The 22,403-nt window shown below is 47.2% G+C and overlaps 1 protein-coding gene across 1 annotated transcript in view; it reads left to right on the forward strand.

Annotated features, from left to right (window-relative positions):
- Positions 1 to 590: 590 nt before the first annotated feature.
- tinagl1 (tubulointerstitial nephritis antigen-like 1) overlaps positions 591 to 22,403 on the forward strand; it is a 33,140-nt gene continuing 11,327 nt past the window's right edge. Inside the window, exons 1-8 of the mRNA XM_076301811.1 lie at positions 591 to 923; positions 6,456 to 6,775; positions 10,511 to 10,577; positions 17,142 to 17,234; positions 17,654 to 17,768; positions 20,466 to 20,589; positions 21,014 to 21,164; positions 21,465 to 21,651. Coding sequence (XP_076157926.1) covers positions 6,469 to 6,775; positions 10,511 to 10,577; positions 17,142 to 17,234; positions 17,654 to 17,768; positions 20,466 to 20,589; positions 21,014 to 21,164; positions 21,465 to 21,651 — 1,044 coding nt within the window. The 5' untranslated portion in view covers positions 591 to 923; positions 6,456 to 6,468. The remainder of the gene's footprint in view (positions 924 to 6,455; positions 6,776 to 10,510; positions 10,578 to 17,141; positions 17,235 to 17,653; positions 17,769 to 20,465; positions 20,590 to 21,013; positions 21,165 to 21,464; positions 21,652 to 22,403) is intronic.

The following is a 22,403-nucleotide window of genomic DNA, read 5'->3' on the forward strand; positions in this document are numbered from 1 at the left end:
GGGAGAAGAGGGAAAGCACACACAGCGGTCAAAACACCTTTGAGCTTCTTTTTCTCTTCTTCCCTTTCAAGAGGAAGGCCAGAATGCTGGAGATTAATGTACAAGAAAGGGGGCTTGAGATAGCTGAGAGGACTGTGTGTGTGTGTGTGTGTGTGTGTGTGTGTAAGTGTGAGTTTGTGCTGCCTACATTGCATTCCTGCCCTGCAAATCTGATGGGAGGACTATGAAAGGATCCACCTGAGAAAGCCCTACGTCAGAGGTGAAGGGGGGGGGGGGGCTCTGGGGTAAAACTGTTGGGAGAGAGTTATGGGAAGAGTGGGAGAGAGCTTGTGCTAAGGAGAGAAAGAGAAAGAGAGGAATAGAGAGGGAGAGAGGAAGAGAGAGAAAGAGAGGGAGAAGCAAGACAGTAGTACGGAGACATTACGATAAGACATTACGATGAGGGAGAGTGAGAAAGAGTTAGTGAGTAAGTGAGTGTGTGTGTGTGTGTGTGTGAGAGAGAGAGAGAGAGAGAGAGAGAGAGAGAGAGGGGAGGGGTTGGGTAGGAGGGCTTGTCCGCTCTCCTGGCTCTATATAGAGACGGCAGTGCGCTAGTCAGCCAGAGCGGAGAGTGACTGAGTGACTCGCAGGGCAGCAGAGAGGGGGAGAGAGAAAGAGAGAGAGAGAGAAAGAAAGAAAGAAAGAGAAAGGGAAGGAAAGTGAACACGGCAAAGGAGTGAGCCTGAAACCTGAAGCCTTTCTCCACCTGCATTTGTGTGTGTGTGTGTGTGCTGTGTGTGTTGAGTTGTTTTTGACACAGCCACAACAGAGTTAGATTGGAGCACACACACCACAAGCGAAGGAGTTGTTTGCCATTGGATTTACAGCAACAGGAGAGTGATACAGAGAGACAGATTTATTTTCTTCTGCAAACGCAACAGAAGGTAAGCCCACCTTCCTCTTTCTTTTCCCTTCCTTGCAGTGCGCTGTTTTCATTTAAGCCTCCAGCGTCTGTCCAATATCCTGGGCAGAAAACAGGTGCACATTGCAGACTGCTGCAACATGTCCTATTTCTACACAGTATACTTCACAGCAAACTTAGGGGCGTTTTAGAGTTTTTGTCTCTGGGTCTGGTCAAGAATATGTGTCATTGTCAGCATTGTTATAATTCATTGATAAATCAATGAAGATTGTTGACATATAGAAACTTTACCTAGAGTGTCATGGATCTTAAAAGAAATTCTGATTATATTATGGGTTGCACCACAGTTCATAAATACTTTTTTTTTTTTTAAAGACTTAATGCTCTGTGCTTACAGTAACATTAAAATAAACTAAATATCTGGCTATCTAAGGAATACATTGTTGTAAATCTTCAAAAAACTTTCTAGCTGTTTCTTACCAGAAATAGCTCATCCACATGAGCTGTCCTCAACCTGAGAAGCACATTAGGCAGTGTGGGGTTCCTGTATCAGATACTACTGTACGTGATAAACATCAGCTGAGATTAGGAGAGGTGTCTGGTACATTGTAGGTCTAACAAGCCCCAGAGCTTGTTTTTGCAGTGAGACACGGCAGCCGGGTTAATGCCTGGCTGCAAATCTTGCTGCGGACACGGAACTCTCTAGAAACACTTGACTTGACTTCATTCCCCTGCTGAGCGAAGCAATGTTTCAAAGTTCAAAAAGTTAAAAAATGTGTGTAGATGAGCCATGAGCTGTATTTGTAGGTGTGTTTGAGTATGTGTGTTTGAGTGTGTGTGTGTGTGTGTGTAAGAGAGAGAGAGAGAGAGAGAGAGAGAGAGAGAGAGAGAGACTCAGTGAGTGAATATCCCTAACTTGTTTGTTTCAAACAACCCCTATTTGGATGTTACAAATTGTGCAAATCCACTTGTGCATGGCTGAGCCTCCTTCCCCCATCTTTCCCTATCTCCACCCCTTATAATATATCATCATTTACTCAAATCCCATTCAAGGCCTCCCCTGAACTGGAGCCAATTCATCTAGTTTATTTACAACAGCATGACACACATACTGAGGCTAGACTAGAGCATCTCCAGCTAAAGAGGTGTGGAAAGAAGTCTCCCAATACAGATACACTGTATTACTGTGCTGAGATCAGTTTTGGGGTCAAAGTGGTAAGTTTGAAGCTGTGTTGAGATAAGTTGGAGCTTCAGGGTTTGGTGGAGTGGTCAGTCAGAGTGAGGGTGTAGGCCAGACACCTCTGTGTGTGTGTGTGTGTGTGCGTGTGTGTGTGTGTGTGTGTGGGGGGGGGGGCTTGAATTAGCTGTCTCTCTCCGGTCCATCTGTCCACTTTTGAAGATCTTCTGTGTGGGGGGATTCAGTTACGGGTCACCAACTGTGTGTGTGTGTGTGTGTGTGTGCATGTGTGTGTGTGTGTGTGTGTGTGTGTGTGTGTGTGTGTGTGTGTGTGTGTCTGGGTGTGTAAATGGCTGTGTGTGTCTCTTTCTTTCTCAGACAATCTCTCTCTGTATGCATATACGTCTGTGAGAGTGCATGTGTGTGTGTGTGTCTGTGTGTCTGTGTGTGTGTTTGTGTGTGTGTGTGTGTGTGTGTGTATATGTGTGTGTGTGTGTGTGTGTGAGTGTGTGTGTTTGTGTGTGTGTGTGTGCGTGTGTGTGTGTGCTTGCGCGTGTGAGCAGCAGCTGGTCTTCTCACTGACAATACTGGGAGTCACGCAACGCAGTGCATCCCCACCCAGAGTTCAAGGAACGCTGAAATCTCCCAATCCATCTCCATAGGATGCGGCCAGCCAATCAGACAGTGCTTCCTCTGAGCAATCAATCTGGGATGAGCTAATCCAGGCAGCCTAAGGTGTGTCCAGCAGGCACACATGATTCATTTGCCAAACGCACACAAACACAATTATATGGAAGGCAAACAGGAGGATGAAGGAAAAGAAAACGATTGCTTCTCGTCCACATTCATGTGTTCAGAAGCTCCGTTTGAAAGGGACCTTGCACTGACCACATGACCGGCAGGAGAGATTAGAGCGTTGTATATTTAGTTTCCCGTTAAGCAGCGGCAGTGTGTATTAGACGTAGCAGCGGAGCGGGTGGTTGGTAGGGAGTGCCCAGCGCCGGTGCAGGTCACCGAGTTCAGCCTCACCGCCACGCTGCCAATCACTCGGGCCGAGGAGTCCTGATAGGACGGAGGCTAGTTAGCGCGTTAGCGAAGGGCGTGATGGAAAGAGAGCAGAGGGATAAACAGAGTGAGAAAAGAGAGAGAGAGAGAGCAAGAGAGAGTGCAGAGATCACAATGTGCAGAGTGCAGTGTAGAGATCACAATGTTCTCAGTTGCACCTGGTTTGTTTACCACCGGTGCCTCTGCACAATAGCAGTCACTGGAGTGTTCAAGAGGCCTTGTGCCACCACAATACACCACCTACCATGTGTGAACGGGCTTCTGTATGTGTATGTGTGTGGGTGACCAGGGGAGTGTGACAGGGAATAGGTGACTTAGAGTTTGTGCCTGTGCAGGAAAGAATGTGTGTGTGTGTGTGTGTGTGTGTGTGTGTGTGTGTGTGTGTGTGTGTGTGTGTGTGTGCTTGGGTGTGTGTGCGCTTGCACGCGCTTGCATATGCTCGACTGCTGGTCTAAAGGCACAGTCATGCAGAAAACTGCACCGCAAGGGACTTTTTTCCGGTGTCGGGGGCCTTTATCTGCCGGATGACGACGCCATTGTCTCTCCAGCGGCTGATTGGATAATTAATGATACTATTTATGTAACCCCTCCCCGCCTCTTCCCCTGCTCTGCCCCGCCCCTTTTCTCCTCCTCCTGGAAACCGGACCCTGCCAACAGGCAGTTCCACCACAGTCACATGTGGCACTGCGCCATTGTTCTCTGGCCAGGGGTAGACGGGGCAATAAACTACGCACCAGTGAGCACAGGATGGCTAATCGTGGGTAGTCACAAAGCAACGCCATGGCAGAGGTCATAACAACACAGGACTATGGAGAGAGAGAGAGAGAGAGAGAGAGAGAAAGAGAGAGAGAGAGAGAGAGAGGTGCTGAAACATACCTAGCTGTCCCTGTGGTAAACATGCTTGGGTAGTGGAGGAAGTGTGGTGTAGTGAAGCTAGAAGGCACATGTGGCTGGGACTGGCGTGAGTTGTGACAATTTTGTTTCCCTTATTATTTGGACAGTGGCGTTCCTGATAAGTGTGTCTGGTCTGGTTGGCTTTTGTGACAGCAGGAAGTTTGGTCTGTTTCCTTTCCCTGATAATGTTAGGCACTCCCCTGTTGACACTAAGCCCTAATGTTAGCTACTGCAGACTAACCATGCCCTGATGGAATGGACAGTTCCTGATAGCAGAATAAGGGCCAGATCTGCCCCGAGTCTGGCCCAGATCTGGCTCAGACAAGGGCTGTGTACATTCCACAGTCACCTGCCATCTGGTTGTTTCCCTTCCCATGGTTCTGTTCAGTAGGAAAATATGAGGTCTGTTTTTGTGTCTGTCACATTCTGACTTTTTATGAGTGTTTTAATAAGGTGCCAGTGGAATACATTGTGAACACCTGTGCTGTAGAATGAGCCTTGAAAACCTCAGTGCCTCAAGACACAATAAATCATAATCAATGCATTCTTTGATATGAGATTATAGTGTTGTGTGTCAGATTGTGTGACAAACATTCATTTCATTTTAATTAAAATCAGAGGGATATACATCAATGCTGGCAACATGAATTATGACAATGAGTGAAAATAGCCAAATTGATTGCATATGTGATGAACTTGATGAAAGTGCCTGGCAAACACATAAACTCCAACTTTAAAAGGTCACATCAGAGTATGTTATTACACACAATAAAACATCTTATCTAGTTCTGCGCCATGAGAGAGCAGACAGTCTCACAGACTGAGGGTCTCCATTTGAGTTTAGTGGCTCCATCTGAATTCGTCATGGGATTGCAAACATTGCATTTGTGCTTTCATATCATTTCAAAGACTTTTTTACTGACTGTCTTTTCTTTCAGACTCCTTTGTAATCTACCCCCATCTCCTGACATGTTTAAATATGTATTCCTATTGTCCAAACGTGCACCATTCATCGCTATTGTGTGATTATTTAGAGAACCGACGGCCCTATAGCCACATTAGAACATAAACTAATGTAGAGTTGAGCTCTCCAGCTGCGTGGGGTGATTAAAAACCCTGAACACTGTGCAAATAGGACTGCTTGTCACTATTATTAGTTTCCTGGAAGAAAACCAACAATCAAAGACTTGAAAGAGCTATGTTGATGTTGAAAAGCCTAGCAGAGTTCCAATGCATTTAAGTAGCAAAGGGCACGGCCTTGTTGTTCCAGCCAATTCCCACTGACGAAAAGGCAAAGAGAAAAAAATAAAAAAGAAGAAAAAACGTGTCAGAAGCAAATGTTTTTATTACGTTCTCACCGGAATCTTAGTTTACATGCATGAGAAACCACAACGATCTCAAAACCTTTTGCACGTTCTGTTCCTGCCCTGGCCGCTGCACTTGAAGGTCAAGGAGATAGAATACAATGGGCTCTGCGTGTTTATCAAAGGTGTTTATATTTGAGGCCGAGGAACTATCTGGCTGTTCAATGGAGCGGGAGTCGGAGCTCACTCGCCTCTTTAGGACGGCCATGTGAGAAATTAACGGAGGGTGTCGCAACCGGTCACGTTGCCCTCCCCCCGGCTCTCCGCTGCTCCCCGGCCGTCACATGCCCAAGTGCCCGTTCTGCGCTATGCTCGGCTGCTGTTGCTGTTCCTCTGTTGCTGCTGGTGTGTGTCATGACGAACACAAACTATGTGCCGGCTGGTGGATGGAAGCTATGTGCCTGCCTGCTGGGAGACTGTGGTTTCCAAGGAAAGACGACTGGACACGTAAAGAATCACGGCATGCCAGATTGTGCGAGAAGATAAACCAACCTGGAGAAGTCCTTTTGTCCAAATTCCTACTGGCCTGACGGGTGTGGCAGCTATGTGGAAGGGAGTCAACTTAAGGCTAGAGTCACTTGTCGGCCCTGCTACTAATTTGTTTCTTATATTATCCAATATTATCCAGCTTGTTCCATGCGCCATGCGTGTTAGGATGTATGGGCCATGTAGGCTACCAGTGCTGAAGCTTTAGAGAACTACTGCCATGTTTTTGACCCATTCATGCATTAAACCAAACTGTTTTGCTCAATGCCACACTGCCCATGGCTTTGGACCATTAGCAGGTTAAGACGGTTAACTTTGAAACATTTCAAGGGTTTATCTTTAAACAGTCTGAACTTTGACCTTTCATCTCTGACCAGGAGCCATGCCCGAGCATGCTTGCCTGTCAGGTTTTGATCGGCTATCAGATACCGACCACACACACTTTCTCTCTCTTTCTCTCTCTCTCTCTCTCTCTCTCTCTCTCTCTCTCTCTCTCTCTCTCTCTCACACACACACACACACACCCCTCATATCTCATATTGATCCTCTCCCTCCCTGCACTCCACAGGTGAGCTGTCGTTATGAGGCCGCTGGCGTTGCTGGGAGCGCTTCTCCTTCTCGTTGTCCTGGTGCAGGACGGGAGCGCCTGGGGAGGGTCGTCGCGCACCCGACGCGACCTCAACAACCCCCTGCACCGGGGCGGCATCCGCGACCCATACGGCTCATACTGCGAGCGGCGCGGAGGCTGCTGCCCAGGCCGTGACGACCAGTGCACGGTGCCCTACCTGGACACCATCTGCTACTGCGACCTCTTCTGCAACCGCACCGTGGCCGACTGCTGCCCCGACTTCTGGGGACACTGCCTGGGCGTGTCACCGCCACACATTGGTAAGCAGAGAGCCCCCAGTGAATGTGTTTGTGTGTGTGTGTGTGTGTGTGTATGAGAAAGAGAGAAAGAGAGAGTGTGTTTATGTGTGTGTGAGCATATGTGAGTGTGAGTGTGTGAGTGTGTGTGTACCGTGGGGTAGGGGGATTATGCAGGGGATTTTGAGGGATTTGTTCAGGGATTTTTTTGGGGGGGATTTGTTTTAGTGGTATGGCTGCAACATTAGCAATGTGGTGTAAAAAGTCACGCCCTGACCAAAAGGCGAGTATAATTCAGTCTACCAGGGACCTCACACACGTTTATTACTGTGTGCACACGTGAAATATGTGTGTGTGTGTGTGTGTATTTGTATGTGTCCAGGGCGGAGACATATAGTCACACACACACACACACACACACACACATACACACACACACTCCATAAAATGGCTGCATTCTTTATCTTCCAAATGCAAATGGTACAGTACAAATAGCGCACATTCAGCAAGCACGTGATAGAAGCGGATGTTTGCATTTGCTTCACGGCCATCTTTAACTGAAAACAAGCCTCCCACTCTGGCTGGCAGCTTCCCTCTATTGTGTCTCCGCTGTGAGGAGGTCTGCCAGCTCTGGGGTGCGACGCCTCGCCTGGACTCGCTAGAAGTCTACCGGAGAACACAGGGGCCAGGGAACAGTGGGCCTTCTTATTGGGAGGAAAAAAAGGAAAAGGGTGGTGAGATGAATGGAGGTCAGAAGAAGGAATGTTTGTAATGTTAAGAGGGGCAGAGATGGGGGGCGGGGGGGGGGGGGGGGCGCTACACTGTATGTTCTATGCTTTGGCAACACTGTTTCCTTTTCAATGGTCATGCCAATAAAGCGTATTGAACTGGATTAAATTCAGAGAGAGAGAGAGAGAAAGGAAAAAGAGAGGAGAGAGAGAGTGAGAGAGACAGTGGGCAGAGAGTGAGGTTAGGACAGGTATGCACGTGCGTGGAGGTTGGTCAGGCATTTAGCGTCTGCCTGAGGAGGGGGTGGGAAGGGGCTGCAGGGCAGGAGAGGGGTGGGGCTCACAGGTACAAGTGTGGGGCTAAACCCTTGGTCACACCTCAACTGGCCAGAGGGCAATAACCTCCCTGTCCCTCACAGTCATTTTTTTCCCACACTCTTTGGCAGTCTCTCCATCAGCCTTGCTGTTTCTCTCCGACAGGCTCTTTGCATCTCTCTTTCTTTGAGGTGTTTTTAATCTTTCTTTCTTTCTCTCTCTCTCTCTCTCTCTCTCTCTCTCTCTCTCTCTCTCTCTCTCTCTTTATCTCTGTTTCTCTCTGGTAATCTCCTTAGCCCTAGATCTCTCTTCCTCTGCCTCTAACTCTCCCTCGCAGGGTTTCCCTCTTTCCATTGCTCTGCTACTCTCCTCCCTCTCTCTCCAATCTCATCCTCTCCCTCCCCCGCCTGTCACACACTGATACTGTACACACTCCTCTCTCACTCTTTCTCTCCTTCTCACCCTCCCTCCCTCTCTCACACATTCCTTATCTCTCTCAGGGGCCCTGTGAGTACAGGAGGGAGGCAGGGAGGATACTGGGAATGTCCTCCCGCTGCTAATATCTAGCAGGTAGCCTCCTGGTAGCCCCAGCAGTTCCACCCTGCCTTACCCCACAACTGCCCTGCCTAAACTTCCATGCCCTGCCCTGTTTCAGACCTGTTTCAGGCCCCAACACACACACACACACAGACACACAGACACACACACACACACACACTCCACAGGCAACAGCACACAACACAGCTGCTTCATTCATTCATTCATTCATTCATTCAGTAAATCATCATTTGAATTGATTTCAGGGAGAGACAGAGAGAGAGAGAGAGAGAGAGAGAGAGAGAGAGAGAGAGAAGAGAAAGAGAATGACTCGATCTGCATCTGGCCAGTTGCTCCCCTGGCAGTGGGTTGGCAGCAGGTGGCCAGAGCCCCTGGGATGGACGGCTGCTGCTGTTGCTTGTGGTGGTGATGCTGGTGGTGGTGGTGGTGGTAGGGTTATTGGATGGGTCATCACCAGGACAGATGGTGGTGACTGGGTGGATGAGTCAACACTTGCAGACAGGGCTGGCAGTGGGTCAAGCTGAGAGATGATAAATTGGCCTGAGTGCTTACAGCCACTACTCAAAGCTGCCACTTGTCTGGGAGGGAACGAGGGAGAGGAGGAAACAGAGGTGGGAGGAGGGAAGGAGGGAAAGACTGAGGGATGATAGCCGGGCTAACACAAGAACGCTCCCGATGTCCAAGGGGCGTAACCAGCAATGAAATTGAACTGGTAAATCAAACTCTTAATCCAATCTTTTCAGATATATAGTAATCACATATTTCTTGTAAATTAAGTTTTTAAATGCAGTTGTTTACTAAATTCCCCCAAAATACATCTATAGAATAGAACACCATCAGCATTGCTGAAAGGAATCAAACCGGATGTCCACAACATTCTATTTATGCAACTAGCGAATTGGTTGTGTTGATCAGCTCTGCTAACTGTACTTTTCTGTCTGTTATCATATAAATCCCGCCGCATGCTGGAAAAGCGGTTGTGGTTGGTACCTGTTTTTTTTTTGTGATTTGGGATTCGGCTTCAATTGGATGGTCTCCAGACCTGCAGAGCAAATTCAAATGTGCTAACAGGTTCATCTAGGTTCACCCAGTCAAGAAAGATGAAGGAGAGGGTGAAGAATTTGGTTGGCACCAGCAAGGTAGTACTGGTTCCCAAAACCCCTCCCTCCACAAATTGTGAGAGAATGAATAAGGGGAAGAGGAGAGATAGAGAAAGGAGAGAGAGAGAGAGACAGAGAGAGAGAGAGAGAGAGAGAGAGAGAGAGCGAGAGAGGTGAGTAGTGTGTGGAGGATGAAGCAGGCTCCTTCTTAGTGGGTTCTGGCCTCTCGTGCCCAAGCGATGTGGCGGGCACACTAATTAAGCTCGTTAAGGCATGACAGGGGCACTGGATCCCTGGGAAAGCAGCGGAAAGGCCAAGAAAACATTCCAATGCAAGATTACCGCAGCTCACCGCTCCTCCTGCCCTGCCTCACAGACTGGACAGTGTTATGGCTAACTCCCTAAGTCCTGTGTGTGACAGTGAGTGTGTGGGGATGTCTGTGTGTGTATGTGAGAGAGAAATAGAAAGAGAATGGAAAGGAAAGTTTCTGCATGCATCTGATATTAGTGCCCCATTATGTACTGTATGTAGGCTATGTTATGGTCACATGTAAAAATACATTCTGTTGCACACTGTGTATGTGTTTGTGCAAGCACACTCCACACTCCACACTCAAGAATGATCTCAACCACACTCCACACTCTAGATCTCAACCACACTCCACCCTGTAGATCTCAACCACACTCCACACTCTAGACCTCAACCACATTCCACACTCTACAATGATCTCAACCACAATCCACACTCTAGACCTCGACAACACCCCACACTCTAGACCTCGACAACACTCCACACTCTAGATCTCAACCACACTCCACACTCTAGACCTCGACCACATTCTAAACAGACTCCAGACCTACAGACAGACAGACGGACAGACAGACAGACAGACAGACAGATTGAGTTGCAGTGAAGAGGGTGAGTGCACGGGAACAGACTGTGCCTGAGTCACCTCCCCGGTGGCATCGGAAGCCAAACAGTGATCAGAGTGCGTGCAGGAGCAGACAGGCAGCGGTCTTGACTCATAATGACTTCCCCTCCCCTCCCTCTGATTGCAGGTATATGCGAGAGGAACGGACACAGGTTCCACTCTGGGGCAACCTACAAAGAGAACTGCAATTTATGGTGAGTCGGAGTACACACACACACACACACACACACACACACACACACACACACACACACACACGCACGCACAGGTACACAGAGTCTCCCCAGACAATATCCGCTCTGCTTTATAATAACATGACCTTTTTGATGGTACGGTGGAGTTCATATCTCCATGGCGACGCTGGGGCACCACTGTGGTTTGTTGGCCACCAGGTATTGTTCTGATTTTATCCCCTGAAGCCATTCATAAGGTTGCTGTATGGGTGTGTGTGTGTGTGTGTGTGTGTGTATGTATGTGTGTGAAAGAGAGAGAGAGAGAGAGAGAGAGAGAGAGAGAGAGAGAGAGAGAGAGAGAGAGAAAGTCCCTGTATGCACCTGAGGTTTTGTATAAGCATATGCATGTGTCCACTTATGTATGTGTGTGTGTGTGTGTGTGTGTGCCTGTATGCGTGTGTATGTTTCATGTTTCAGAGAACAATAATATGAGACAGTGAGAGTGTTTGTGTGTGTCGGGGGGTACCTCATATGGATGAAAAGGAATTTCAGCCACATTCCTGAAGCCCCCATTCTACCCCCCCCCCCCCCACGCACACACACACACACTCCTTCTCTCCCTCTCTCCCTCTTTCTCTCCCTCTCTCCCTCTTTCTCTCCTCTTCTCCTGTGGGGGAGAGTGTTGCAGCACTTCCCTTTGCAACCACGTGTTACTCCAGTGATGGCAAAGACAGCTCAAACACAGGGCCAGGTCTCATGTACACTTACAGTACTGTGAAAACACACACACACACACACACACACATCACGTTCCCACAGACACATGTTAGGGGGAGACTCCTGAAAACCTGGCTCTTACATAAACCAATAAAGAGGTTTATTATACCCCCCCTCCCCTCTTTCCCCAAAGAAATGCACTAATCCTATAGCAGTCGAGCGTTATGATAAGAGTTCGTCCAGCTGAACATTCTTGTGTTTTGATCGATGGGCGCTGCATCTTTCATCGCCTCTGTGATGTAATTCATCTGTTGTTTACACCTCTGGTTAAATGTCAAATCAGCTGAGTGACCCACGGCTTTAGCTATTAAGATCCAGGGGCATGAAGAATGGAGATCAGGGTTAAATATGGGATACTGTTGCTATGGGATACTGTTGCTGTGGTTTCAGAAGGTTTGTTTAATTTGACAACATTATTCTCAATTACAACCCTGCATACCAGCGCAGGTGGTGGGAGAGTTTGACGCTGGTGTGCTGAAAGACAAAAATGGGAAAGATTAGTTAAGTTGAAAGACTTTAGAAAACAAAAAAAGAAACACCTGCTATAAATAGTGTGGATCTCTGGATCATCTTTAAAAGCACGCCCTCAGATTATAGCACTGTAGCTGCCTGGCTACTCTAACTGTTGGCTGCAGCAACTCGAGCTAGGTAGCGCCAATTTGTTTTGTTTTATTTCGTAGCCACAGTACTCTGTGACTTTGCGAAACAGAGATCTAAGTGAACAATTTCTAAGTGAAGAATTCTCCTTTAAGACTTTGGGTTTAGGCTTGTGTGCAGTTAGACAGAGAGTTATCTATGCCTGCTTATGGAATCACTGTTTTGAAATCAGCGAGAATGAAGAGATAACTGCTCTGATTTTCCCACCTCTCACTCACCTTTCAGGAGTTCCTGCCCTTTGATCTGCTATAGAGGAGCCAGGTCATTGCCCCCACTATAAAAAACAGTGAAGTGTAGATAATTACTGTTTGTACTCATTGCTATCGGTTGAGTGTACTCAAAGCTTTGGTCTGTCTGGCACATAGTCAGATAGAGAGGGTGAGAATTGGACTGCTCTTATCAGCCTCGAGACATTTATTACAGCCATTGATGGAATAACCCTTAGAAAAATGGTAACAGTTATTGGCTTAGGGGATGGTGTGTGTGTGTGGTGTGTGTGTGTGTGTGTGTGTGTGTGTGTGTGTGTGTGTCTGGTCTGGTTGATATGGGAGTGTAAGTGGAATTTGTAGCCTTCCTGTAAGTGCCTGTAAGTTTCCCACTTCTGTGAAAAAGGCCTCTGTGTGTGTATTTGTGGTGGGATGTGTGTGTGTGTGTGTGTGTGTGTGTGTGTGTGTGTGTGTGTGTGTGTGTGTGTGTGTGTGTGTGTGTGTGTGTGTGTGTGTGTGTGTGTGTGTGTGTGTGTGTGTGATGTGTACCTCTCAAGAGTCAAGTCTCCAGCAGCCTCTTAAAAGAGACAGCCAATCAGTCTTCATTGTTTCTGGAAACTTCTGTTCAGTAGCCATGCTCCTTTCAAAGACTCTGCTTCCGGTCTTCTTATAGACTTGTCACTTTAATGGACATATCACAATATTTAGCTATGACCTTTCCTCTGGTTTGCTTAGGAGTGGTCAGCAGTCATCAATATGACAAGGGCCAGGCTGGCTTCTGGCTTTGGTGGCTAAACCCCTCCCTGCTGCTGAGTCCTAAGGGAGGCTTCTGTGAAAGTTGAACAAACACAAGCTCCCTGATGGTTTTAAAAATAGACCACTAGAAGCCTAAGCATTTTAGCACTGCTTTGGATGAGATTAGGACAGGGAGTTTACTTTCAGTTTTATACCAGAGGAGACCAACAGTCAACATGGATTTAGTTTATTTTGTTCTCCTATTATACCCCCCCCCCCCCCCAACCTGCCAACAAACTTCGTCTCAACCACCTCCCCTCATCACAAACACTTTGAGTTGGGGAGTTCACTTTCATTTTGTTATTAGAGGTGACTCACGGTCAACATGAATTTTGTTTATTTTCTCTTATCATACCCCCCCCCCACACACACACACACACACAAACACAAACAATGGACTCACATTTTCCCTCTCTATTTCTTTGAAACACACACACACACACACACACACACACACACACACACACACACACACACAAACAAACAAACAAACAAACACACACACAAACACTTCTTTACCTGAGAACAGGCACACACTGACCTGCCAACAAACCTAGTCTTAACCACCTCCCCTCATCACAAACACTTGGAAACACAGCCACATGGAATGCCATAACATTTAGCACTGGCCAGCTTGAGTCACAGACATGCAAAACAGCCCAACACAGACACGCAAAACAGCCCAACACAGACACGCAAAACAGCCCAACACTTTGGGTGTGGAGGATGGACAGATTTCCGTCTCTCAACGTCTTCCCCCCTTCTCCTCCTCCCCCCTCTCTTCTTGCCCCCCCCCCTCCAATCCATGCACTGAGCTGAGCTCTCACCTCCTCCAGCCTTATCTCTTCCGGCCGGCTGCACGGCCCCGATTCCCTCAAAGAGGAACCGCTCCACTCATCGCAAGCTTCCCCAGTCATCGGTCCTCCCCTGACGCGACCGCACCAATACAATGCAGCGCAGTGCAGCCAAGTGCTGCTCATGTTTGGGCTCACCTTCTGAACTTAAAGGTGCAGTCTTTATTCCTGGGTGTTGATATTTGAACTCAACAAACAATCAAATGGCCTACACCCATCCCTCCAGTGCTATTGAAGCATTGTTACTGATTGCCTGGAATAGTGGAATGTTGGTTGATCTGAGCCTTTCCCATGGACCCATTGGCAAAGCCAGAACAGGGTATTTTTGAGTACCGTAATTTCCCAACTATTAGCCACGGTTTATACATTGATTTTGCAAAATTTCTTCAGCTATGAGGTTAATACACGGCGGAAGTTAATATGGTATTAATACAGTTTTGTTTTTTAAACTTGCATAAAACACTGTCCTGCAGTTTATACGTTAGGCTGTCCATCGCAAGCGAAGATGACAATGCCTCCGATTGGGGAAGGGGAGGGGGGAAAGAGGGGGGGTGGCTATCGTTTCTGTCTGTGGTGCCACTGTGTGTGGCTGTAGCGTCCTATTCTGGATCTGCATGTCTTGCCGCAGGTGTGGCATGTGAATACTGAGTCAGGAGATTGAGGCAGTTGATCTATTACAGCAGTAAGGTGAATGAAAACTGTGAGGAGAAAGTTAGAAATTAGATGTTAAAATATCAAAATTTGGATCCTAATTGTGGATTGGATCGTGTGTTTGGAGCATAATTGAGAACATTCTCCTTCAACGCTGCAATTGTCTGGTAGCTCTCGTGCCATGAGGGGTGGAATTAGCACCTTCTCTTGTCAGAGTGCAAACACTGCAGCATATCTCCTATTCAGATTAGAAGCTGCCATGAGATTGTGGACGTGTGTGTGTGTGTGTGTGCTTAAGTATGCTATGAAATTGCTCGTCTGTGTATGCCACTGCATGTGTGGCTGAGAGAGTATCTCAATGTGTGTGTGTGTACAGTACACACACATGTTATGTCCTCATCCCTAAATGTACAGTCTGCTCCCTGTCTCGTTCTGGGTATTGTGTGCGTGCCTCCAGCTATTTATGTTTTTGTTTGTCTGTCTGAGTGTGAGGATGCTACAGCGATAGCAGCAGCCTTTTGTAGTTGCAGATGCTAATCTCCAAGCGCGGCGCGGTATCAAGGCCGATCACAGCAATCTCAGTACCGGCGCCTACCATATTCTACCGCTATCTCCATTCACACAGAACGGTTCATGTCTGCCTTATCTGACGAGGGCGCAAAGGAGTTAACCCTGGCACAAGTGCATTGTGGGTAGTCAAGAGGAAAGGCTTGCGCTAGCGGAGACCAACATGGCACCTGTAGCATAGAGATTTCCTAAGATCAACAGCTTTTGGTGGTGGTGGATCCACGCATTGGTATTAGGGGCTTTACGCCCCCCATAGTGGTATGCAGTGGTATGCATGCTGTTAGACACTCTGGCTCCTACATTATCCTGTGTTGGGTTGTCTCCGATTTGATTACACTGCACTTTACACTCACACAGAGCTATCCGACTCTCTCTCTCTCTCTCTCTCTCTCTCACACACACACACACACACACACACACACACACACCTATATACTGTACATATACGCACATACTTATGTACACACTTACACAAACACTATATAGGTACAACTGACACACACACACACACACACACACATTTTTGGCTTAGTGGCATTCCGTTTCAGCCCACCACTACAGAGACTCTCACCTCCTGCTGTCAAGCTGTAGAGATTAGTGTGATGTGTAAACACACCCATAACACAGTCATCTCCTGTTTCCCACTCACTGTATCACACACACACACACACACACACACACACACACACACACACACACACACACACACACACACACACTCAGTCACACACACACACACACACACACACACACACACACACACACTCTCACAGACATGCCACGAGAAGACATGGGGATTTCTGCAGACAGGTGTGTGTGTGTGCATGTGCGTCTGTGTGTCTATGTATGTGGGTACGTATATCTCCGCTTGTCACAAGCGTAATAACCACCCTCACAGCTCCCTCCCCACTAGATCATGTTGGAGGTGTGATGTGGAATCTGACCTGTGCTCTGACACTGACCTCAGACCTGTCAGAGGGGACCTCTCCTCCCCCCCGCTGGCCTCCTGTGTAAGTGAGTGGGACAGCGAGCATGTGAGAACTCTCGCCCTGGCGTGTGAACAGTCACCCCAGTGATCCCCACTTCTGTTTTGGACTGGCTCCAGTGGGGAGGGAGAGAGCGAGGTCAGGGGTCACAGTCTCTTTCTCTCCCTCATCAAAATCCTCAGTCCATCCCCGCGGGCGGCCTGTTATGCTTCTGAGCTCAGAACCCCTCAGTGTGTATGTGTGTGTGTGTATGTGGGTTGGGGGTTAGTTTCTGTTTATGTATATGTATATATATATATATATATATATATATATATATATATATATATACATAATATATATATATATGTATATATATATATATATATATATATATATATAATATATAGTATGTCTGTTCACGTGTGCATTTTTGTCTGCATCAGAGTTGTCTGAACAGTCTACACAGCGCCACCTATGCAGTGCCCGACCTGTTGTTTTTGTCAGGGATATATTTCCTCTCATCCATGCTTTGTTTGAGGATGTCTCTCGGGTGTTGTCATCCAGTAAGGAAACTATTCTTTATTGAGCAGCTTTGAAGATGCGTGACCTTTAACCTCCTTTTCACAATGACTTGGCATGTCCTGTGGTAAACAGTGACTCAGCTGAGAAACGGAATGTTTCCTTTGCATCCCAAACTATGAGAGGCCGAGTCCTGAGCTTGAGCTACTGTACCTCCCCTCGTCTTGTCTGACTAAAAATGGTTATTTCTCTCCGCTCGGCAGCCTTTTAAGGATGACGTCTTCAGTGCTTCCTCTCATTCTCTCTCTCTCTCTCTCTCTCTCTCTCTTCCCTTCTTCTGCCAAGTCATCTTGTCCCCCTGCTGTTTAGTCTCACCCGGGGGAATTCCAATCAGCCCGGTCTCTCTGCTCGGCCATTTTGTTTCCACACGTCTGTCCTCATCACGTGCTCTCTGAGTCTGACAGACAAAACTTTAGAGGTGTATTTTTACACAAACTACGTAAATGGGTTGGCTAGGTCGGGGCATTTAATTGGTGCTGATCTCTGTTCTCTCTCTCTCCCTCTTTTTTTCTCTCTCTCTCTCATTTGCAGTACATGCAGCAGCAATGGCCGTTGGGAATGTGAGCAGCACGCCTGCCTGATTGAGGATGACATGATCCAGGCAGTCAACAGAGGGAATTATGGGTACGTTGTTTTTTATTCTTTACTGAACTCGAGACCTGAGTGTGGTGCCGGATGTGAGAGAGACCTGGGCAGAAGTCACGCTGTGGTGCCCACTCTCTCTCTATCCCTCTCTTTCTCTCCCTCTCTCTCTTTCTCTCTATCCCTCTCTCTCTCTCCCTCTTTATTCCTCTATCCCTCTTTCTATCTCTCTCACTCTCTCTCTCTATGCTCCTCTATGCATGTTTTTATTGGGTGAGGTGTAGCGTTCTCCAAGCCTGCCGTGTCAGCATCCGCTTTGGGATGTTTATGACCATAACAAAGCACCCCTCCGGACTCCCTGTAGCTTCAACTCAGAGCTTAAGACTGACATCCTGCCTTTCATTATCTCTCCCTTGCGCTCTCTCTCTCTCTCTCTATCCCTCTCTCTCCCTCTCTTTTAGCTGGAGGGCGGCCAACTACACCAAGTTCTGGGGCATGACTCTGGACGAGGGCTTGCGCTACCGACTGGGCACCCAGCCCCCCTCCCGCATCGTCAAGGCCATGAACGAGATCCAGGTGAGTGCGGCTGTCCCACAGGGACGTCTGTGCACCATTCCAGCCTCCGAACGGGCTCAGAGAAATCAGTTAATCATCTTCATGCTACAGTGACCCCAGACATCCCTGTAATGCAGACAGTAGATTAATTAAAGGATAAAGAAGCAAAACAGAAAAAAAAATCTACACAGTTTGTCTGTGTTTGCACAGTGCATAGTTCAGTTCAAGTACTACTAAGTTTTAACATTTCAGTGTTTCAAAATTTCAAAAGATATGTGCTACAACATATATTTTCCAGCTACAATTAGACAATAAAAATGAGAACAGACATGGTTAAATGCTAGGAACCCCTGAAGACACAGATTGTATTAGGGCAATTCCACAGAAAATTGACTTTTTGTCACATCCATAACGCCAGTGAAATGCCTTGGCATTTGTATGATGTGAATGATAACATTAATTTTTTGTGCATTTTTTCTCATTTACATTCTTCAGCCAAAAATAGCAAATGCTCAAATTTCATGTAATCATTCACATCATACCATACCATCACATTTTATTGGCGTTATGGATGTTACAAAAAATGTAATTTTCCATGGAATTGCCCATTACTATTACCCAAAGGTCAGCCCTCTTTCAAAGAGTTTCCCATCCATTGAATCCAACGATTCAGAAACTGTACGCTGCACCTGTCCAGCCAAGCTTACTGATGGATCACTTCTGAAGCATGTTGCCAGGAATGTGAAAATGTACCTTTGATTTCGCTTCATTCCTCTTATGTCTTTCCCGGATCACAGGCAGACATGCTAACTTAGCCGTCCGGCGTGTGTGCGCTGAAGTCAGAGACATCACATGGGTTGCGTGGTGTGATATACCATCCTGTCGGACTCTTGTCTGTTTTCATCGAAGCCAGTGAAGCTTTCAGTCTCGCGCTCCCATTACCCTGATGGATTACATAAGGGGCGAATCAAAGAGTTTGTGGAAGCTTCTACATGAATGAATGGAGGCGGCTTGCAGATAAGATGGAGGCATCGCAGTCCCCCCCGCTTTTACCCCCATCAGCCACTGTCTACCCCCATCTCCTTACTCCCGCATCCTCAGGCAGGTCCCTACCTGCCCTTGGAGTCGGGAACGGCACCAGACCCCATTCATAAATCTTTTCCTCTCTCCTTTTTTCCTTCTATGTGTTATTCTTTCTTTATCTTTGTTTTTTCTTTTTCCCCCCGTCTATTCATTTGGCTCAGTCGACATACACCAGTGCTGTGCAAAGAAAGTAATAACTGAGGAAACCGCTATAGCCTAAAGCCTGGTACTCTACCCTCTCTCTCTATCACAAACACCACACACACACACATACCACACAAACAGACACACACATACCACACAAACACACACACACACACACAAATACCACACAAACACACACACACACACACACACACACACACACACACACACACACACACAAAGCTTTCATTCCCCCTTGAGATCAAAGTCTCTCATTTTGCGTGCACGCTCACACACACACACACACACACACACACACACATTCTCACTCTCTCTCTCTCTCTCTCTCTCTCTCTAGTGCGTCGCATTGCCTAATCTCTAATTAATGGAAGTAATCTTTTGCCACCTGGTATGACCCCTGTCTGAGGTGTGGCTCGACAGGGGAGACTTTGCCCCACAGTCGTCAGCCCAAAAAAACCTACCACCACCTCCAGTCCTTCCCCACCAGCAGCAGCACAGAGGCCACTCGGCAGGCACATGGCGTGGGCTGCATTCCTCTCAGGTGGCCCCGTCTGGGTGCGCGGCAGGCGGGGGAGATTAATGGCTGGAATGCAGGAGGGCCCAGGCAGCCCAGGCAGCTGTGCTATTCAGACAGATAGAGAGCTTCATAGAGGCCCGAGATGCATGAGAGAGGGAGAGAGAGAGGGAGTGAGAGACAGACAGAGAGAGAGACAGAGAAAGAGAGAGAGGGAAAGAGGGAGAAAGACAGAGAGAGAGACAGAGAGCAAATGAGAGAGAGGAAGAGAGATAAAAAGAGAGAGACAGAGAGAGAGGGAGCAAGAGACAGTGGGAGAGGGAGAGAGATAAAAAGAGAGAAACAGACAGAGAGAGAGAGAGAGAGAGAGAAAGAGAGCTTGTTCTGGCCTGGTTCTGGACAGTTCTGGACAGTTCTGGACATTGACTGGCTGAAACACTCCAGAGCACCTTAGACACGTCTGACATTCAAGAAGTGTTCAGAGTCTATTTTATTACTGTGGTGTGTGATGGAAAGTGAAGGAGGAGAACAGGGAGATACAGTCTGGCTGGCCTAATGACACAGCTGCTTGCTATTCTGATCATGGTCAAGTGTTGAGTGCTTTTCTGGGATCTCAGGGTGACCTTTAAAGTCCTTATTTTAAGTGGACTTACACTTTCTAGGCCATGTGAAATTGTTCTAATACAGTAGGTCTGCGTAGACAGCTTGCTGTAAATGGGCCTAAACACCACATTTCTTCTGCCTTCTCAGCTGGATCATTTTAGGTCTTTTGCTTGATTAGATAGCTAGATGAGGTAACCCTACCACACCACGCACTGATTTCTCTCAAAGTATTAGATGAATTGCCTACATAGTGTGTCAGCCACACTGTAATGGTACAAAGGTGTTAGAAAGGCAATATAGTGCTCTGTAGAGTGCTGTAATTTTAATGATCCCTTTTTTGCTTCTGCCGTCAGATGAACATGGATGACTCCAACCCTTTGCCACGCTACTTCAACGCTGCTGAAAAATGGAAGGGGATGATCCACGAGCCTTTGGACCAAGGGAACTGCGCTGCGTCCTGGGCCTTCTCCACAGCTGGTGAGAGAGAGGGCACTCTGATCTCCCATGATCCTCCGGTTTTTACTCCACTTCCTGTCCATACCCGACCCGAAGTTGAACTCTCTTGTTGGCTAGTTTTCTTGTTTGTCAGATGTAAACACTGTAGCTTTTAAAAACATTTGACAGAAAAAGTAATGACTCAGATGGTTCAGCCTCAACCACAGACTAGCACTGGATACCTTTAAATGGCCTAAATGACTAAACTGAAGTTGACTCTTTATACTTGTCCTAAATGCTAAACAGTAAATGGACTGCTTTTGTATAGCGCTCTCTTCCAAAGTGCTTCACCGATGTGTACACATTCATGCATAATGATGACGAAGTGAGCAACCAGCACATCCCACTACTACTCTGTTCCTGGCCTGTCCTGTAAAGGTCCTCTCCTACTTGTGTTCTCTTCCAGCTGTGGCATCCGATCGCATCTCCATTCAGTCCATGGGTCACATGATTCCACAGCTGTCGCCGCAGAACCTCATTTCCTGTGACACGCGGAACCAGGGCGGCTGTGCCGGTGGTCGGATCGATGGGGCCTGGTGGTACCTCCGCCGCAGAGGGTAGGACGATTCTGACCAGCTCTCTTCACCTCTCTCACATATGTAGACATACTATACTGTATGTGATACAGACAACCCTGGTGGCCAGTAAGAGATCTTTTCAAACCCATTATGAAATACAAAAAGCTGGACTTCTCAACAGAGGGCCATGGAAAGTTATCTACTTAAATGTTTAGTGAAGAGGTTGAGACATGAGTGTTTATTAAGAGCTTACTAAGCCTGAAGGTAGAGTTTATAAAGGTCTTATTAAGTCTTTATAACCACACTCATCTGATCTCTCTCTCTCTCTCTCTTTCCCAGGGTGGTGACGGAGGAGTGCTACCCCTTCTCCCCTCCCGAGCAGACCCCAGCAGAGAGGGCCCACTGCATGATGCACAGCCGCTCGGTGGGCAGAGGCAAGAGGCAGGCCACCGCACGCTGCCCCAACACCCACACCTACAACAATGACATCTACCAGTCCACACCTCCATACAGGCTCTCCACCAACGTAAGACTCCTCTTTTTAGTATTCATCAATATCATTATTATTATCATCAGTCATTTAGCAGATTTTCTTGTCCAGAGTGATTTAATGCTAATCAACTGCGAGGACAGTACTGGACTAGGATGTAACTAGGTTAGATCGTGTCTGAAATTGAGTTCACAATCTTCCGATACCTACCCTGTAGGTCACACACGCTTTTAGCACCGACACAGTTTTTTATTCATTGTGCAGATTTTTTTTCTAGAGAGTTGTAGCAGCGTGAGAGAGTTCTGGTTGAGTAGGTTTAACATGATTTCATCCGTAAATCCTGCAAATTAGCTCAAAAATAGACCAGTTTTCACAAAGACAGGTGGTTTGTCTGGAAAGACCGGCAAAGACTTCTTGGCCTCTGAATTGGGATATTCCACCTTTTGTCTGGAATCTCGTGACAGCTTAAGCTTGCTGCTGGTCCAGATGATTCTCTCTCACACACAAAAAGCTTGAATCTTATCGTTATATAATTAGGGGCTTACGTATGCTTAGCACACCTCTCTGGTCGCTCCTTGGGCTTGTAATCCAGTGCACGAGCCCTTGTTTGTCCTCATATGAGTACAAGGAAACTCTGGAGACCCTCTGACTGTACGACAACACAGCTTGTTTACAGTTCAGATAACAGTTAATTTCCTAGTGAAGTGTGTTTATCCCATATGGGATAATAGCAAACAAACACAGGATAGGCGTGATGGCTAATGTGGGTAATGTTTGGCTGGAATGTT

The sequence above is a fragment of the Alosa pseudoharengus genome, unplaced genomic scaffold (genome assembly GCF_046254945.1).
Source record: "Alosa pseudoharengus isolate Yale_2024_CS ecotype anadromous, Long Island Sound unplaced genomic scaffold, YU_APseudo_1.1 YU_APseudo_1.1_scf_23, whole genome shotgun sequence".
NCBI classification, from domain to species: domain Eukaryota; kingdom Metazoa; phylum Chordata; class Actinopteri; order Clupeiformes; family Clupeidae; genus Alosa; species Alosa pseudoharengus.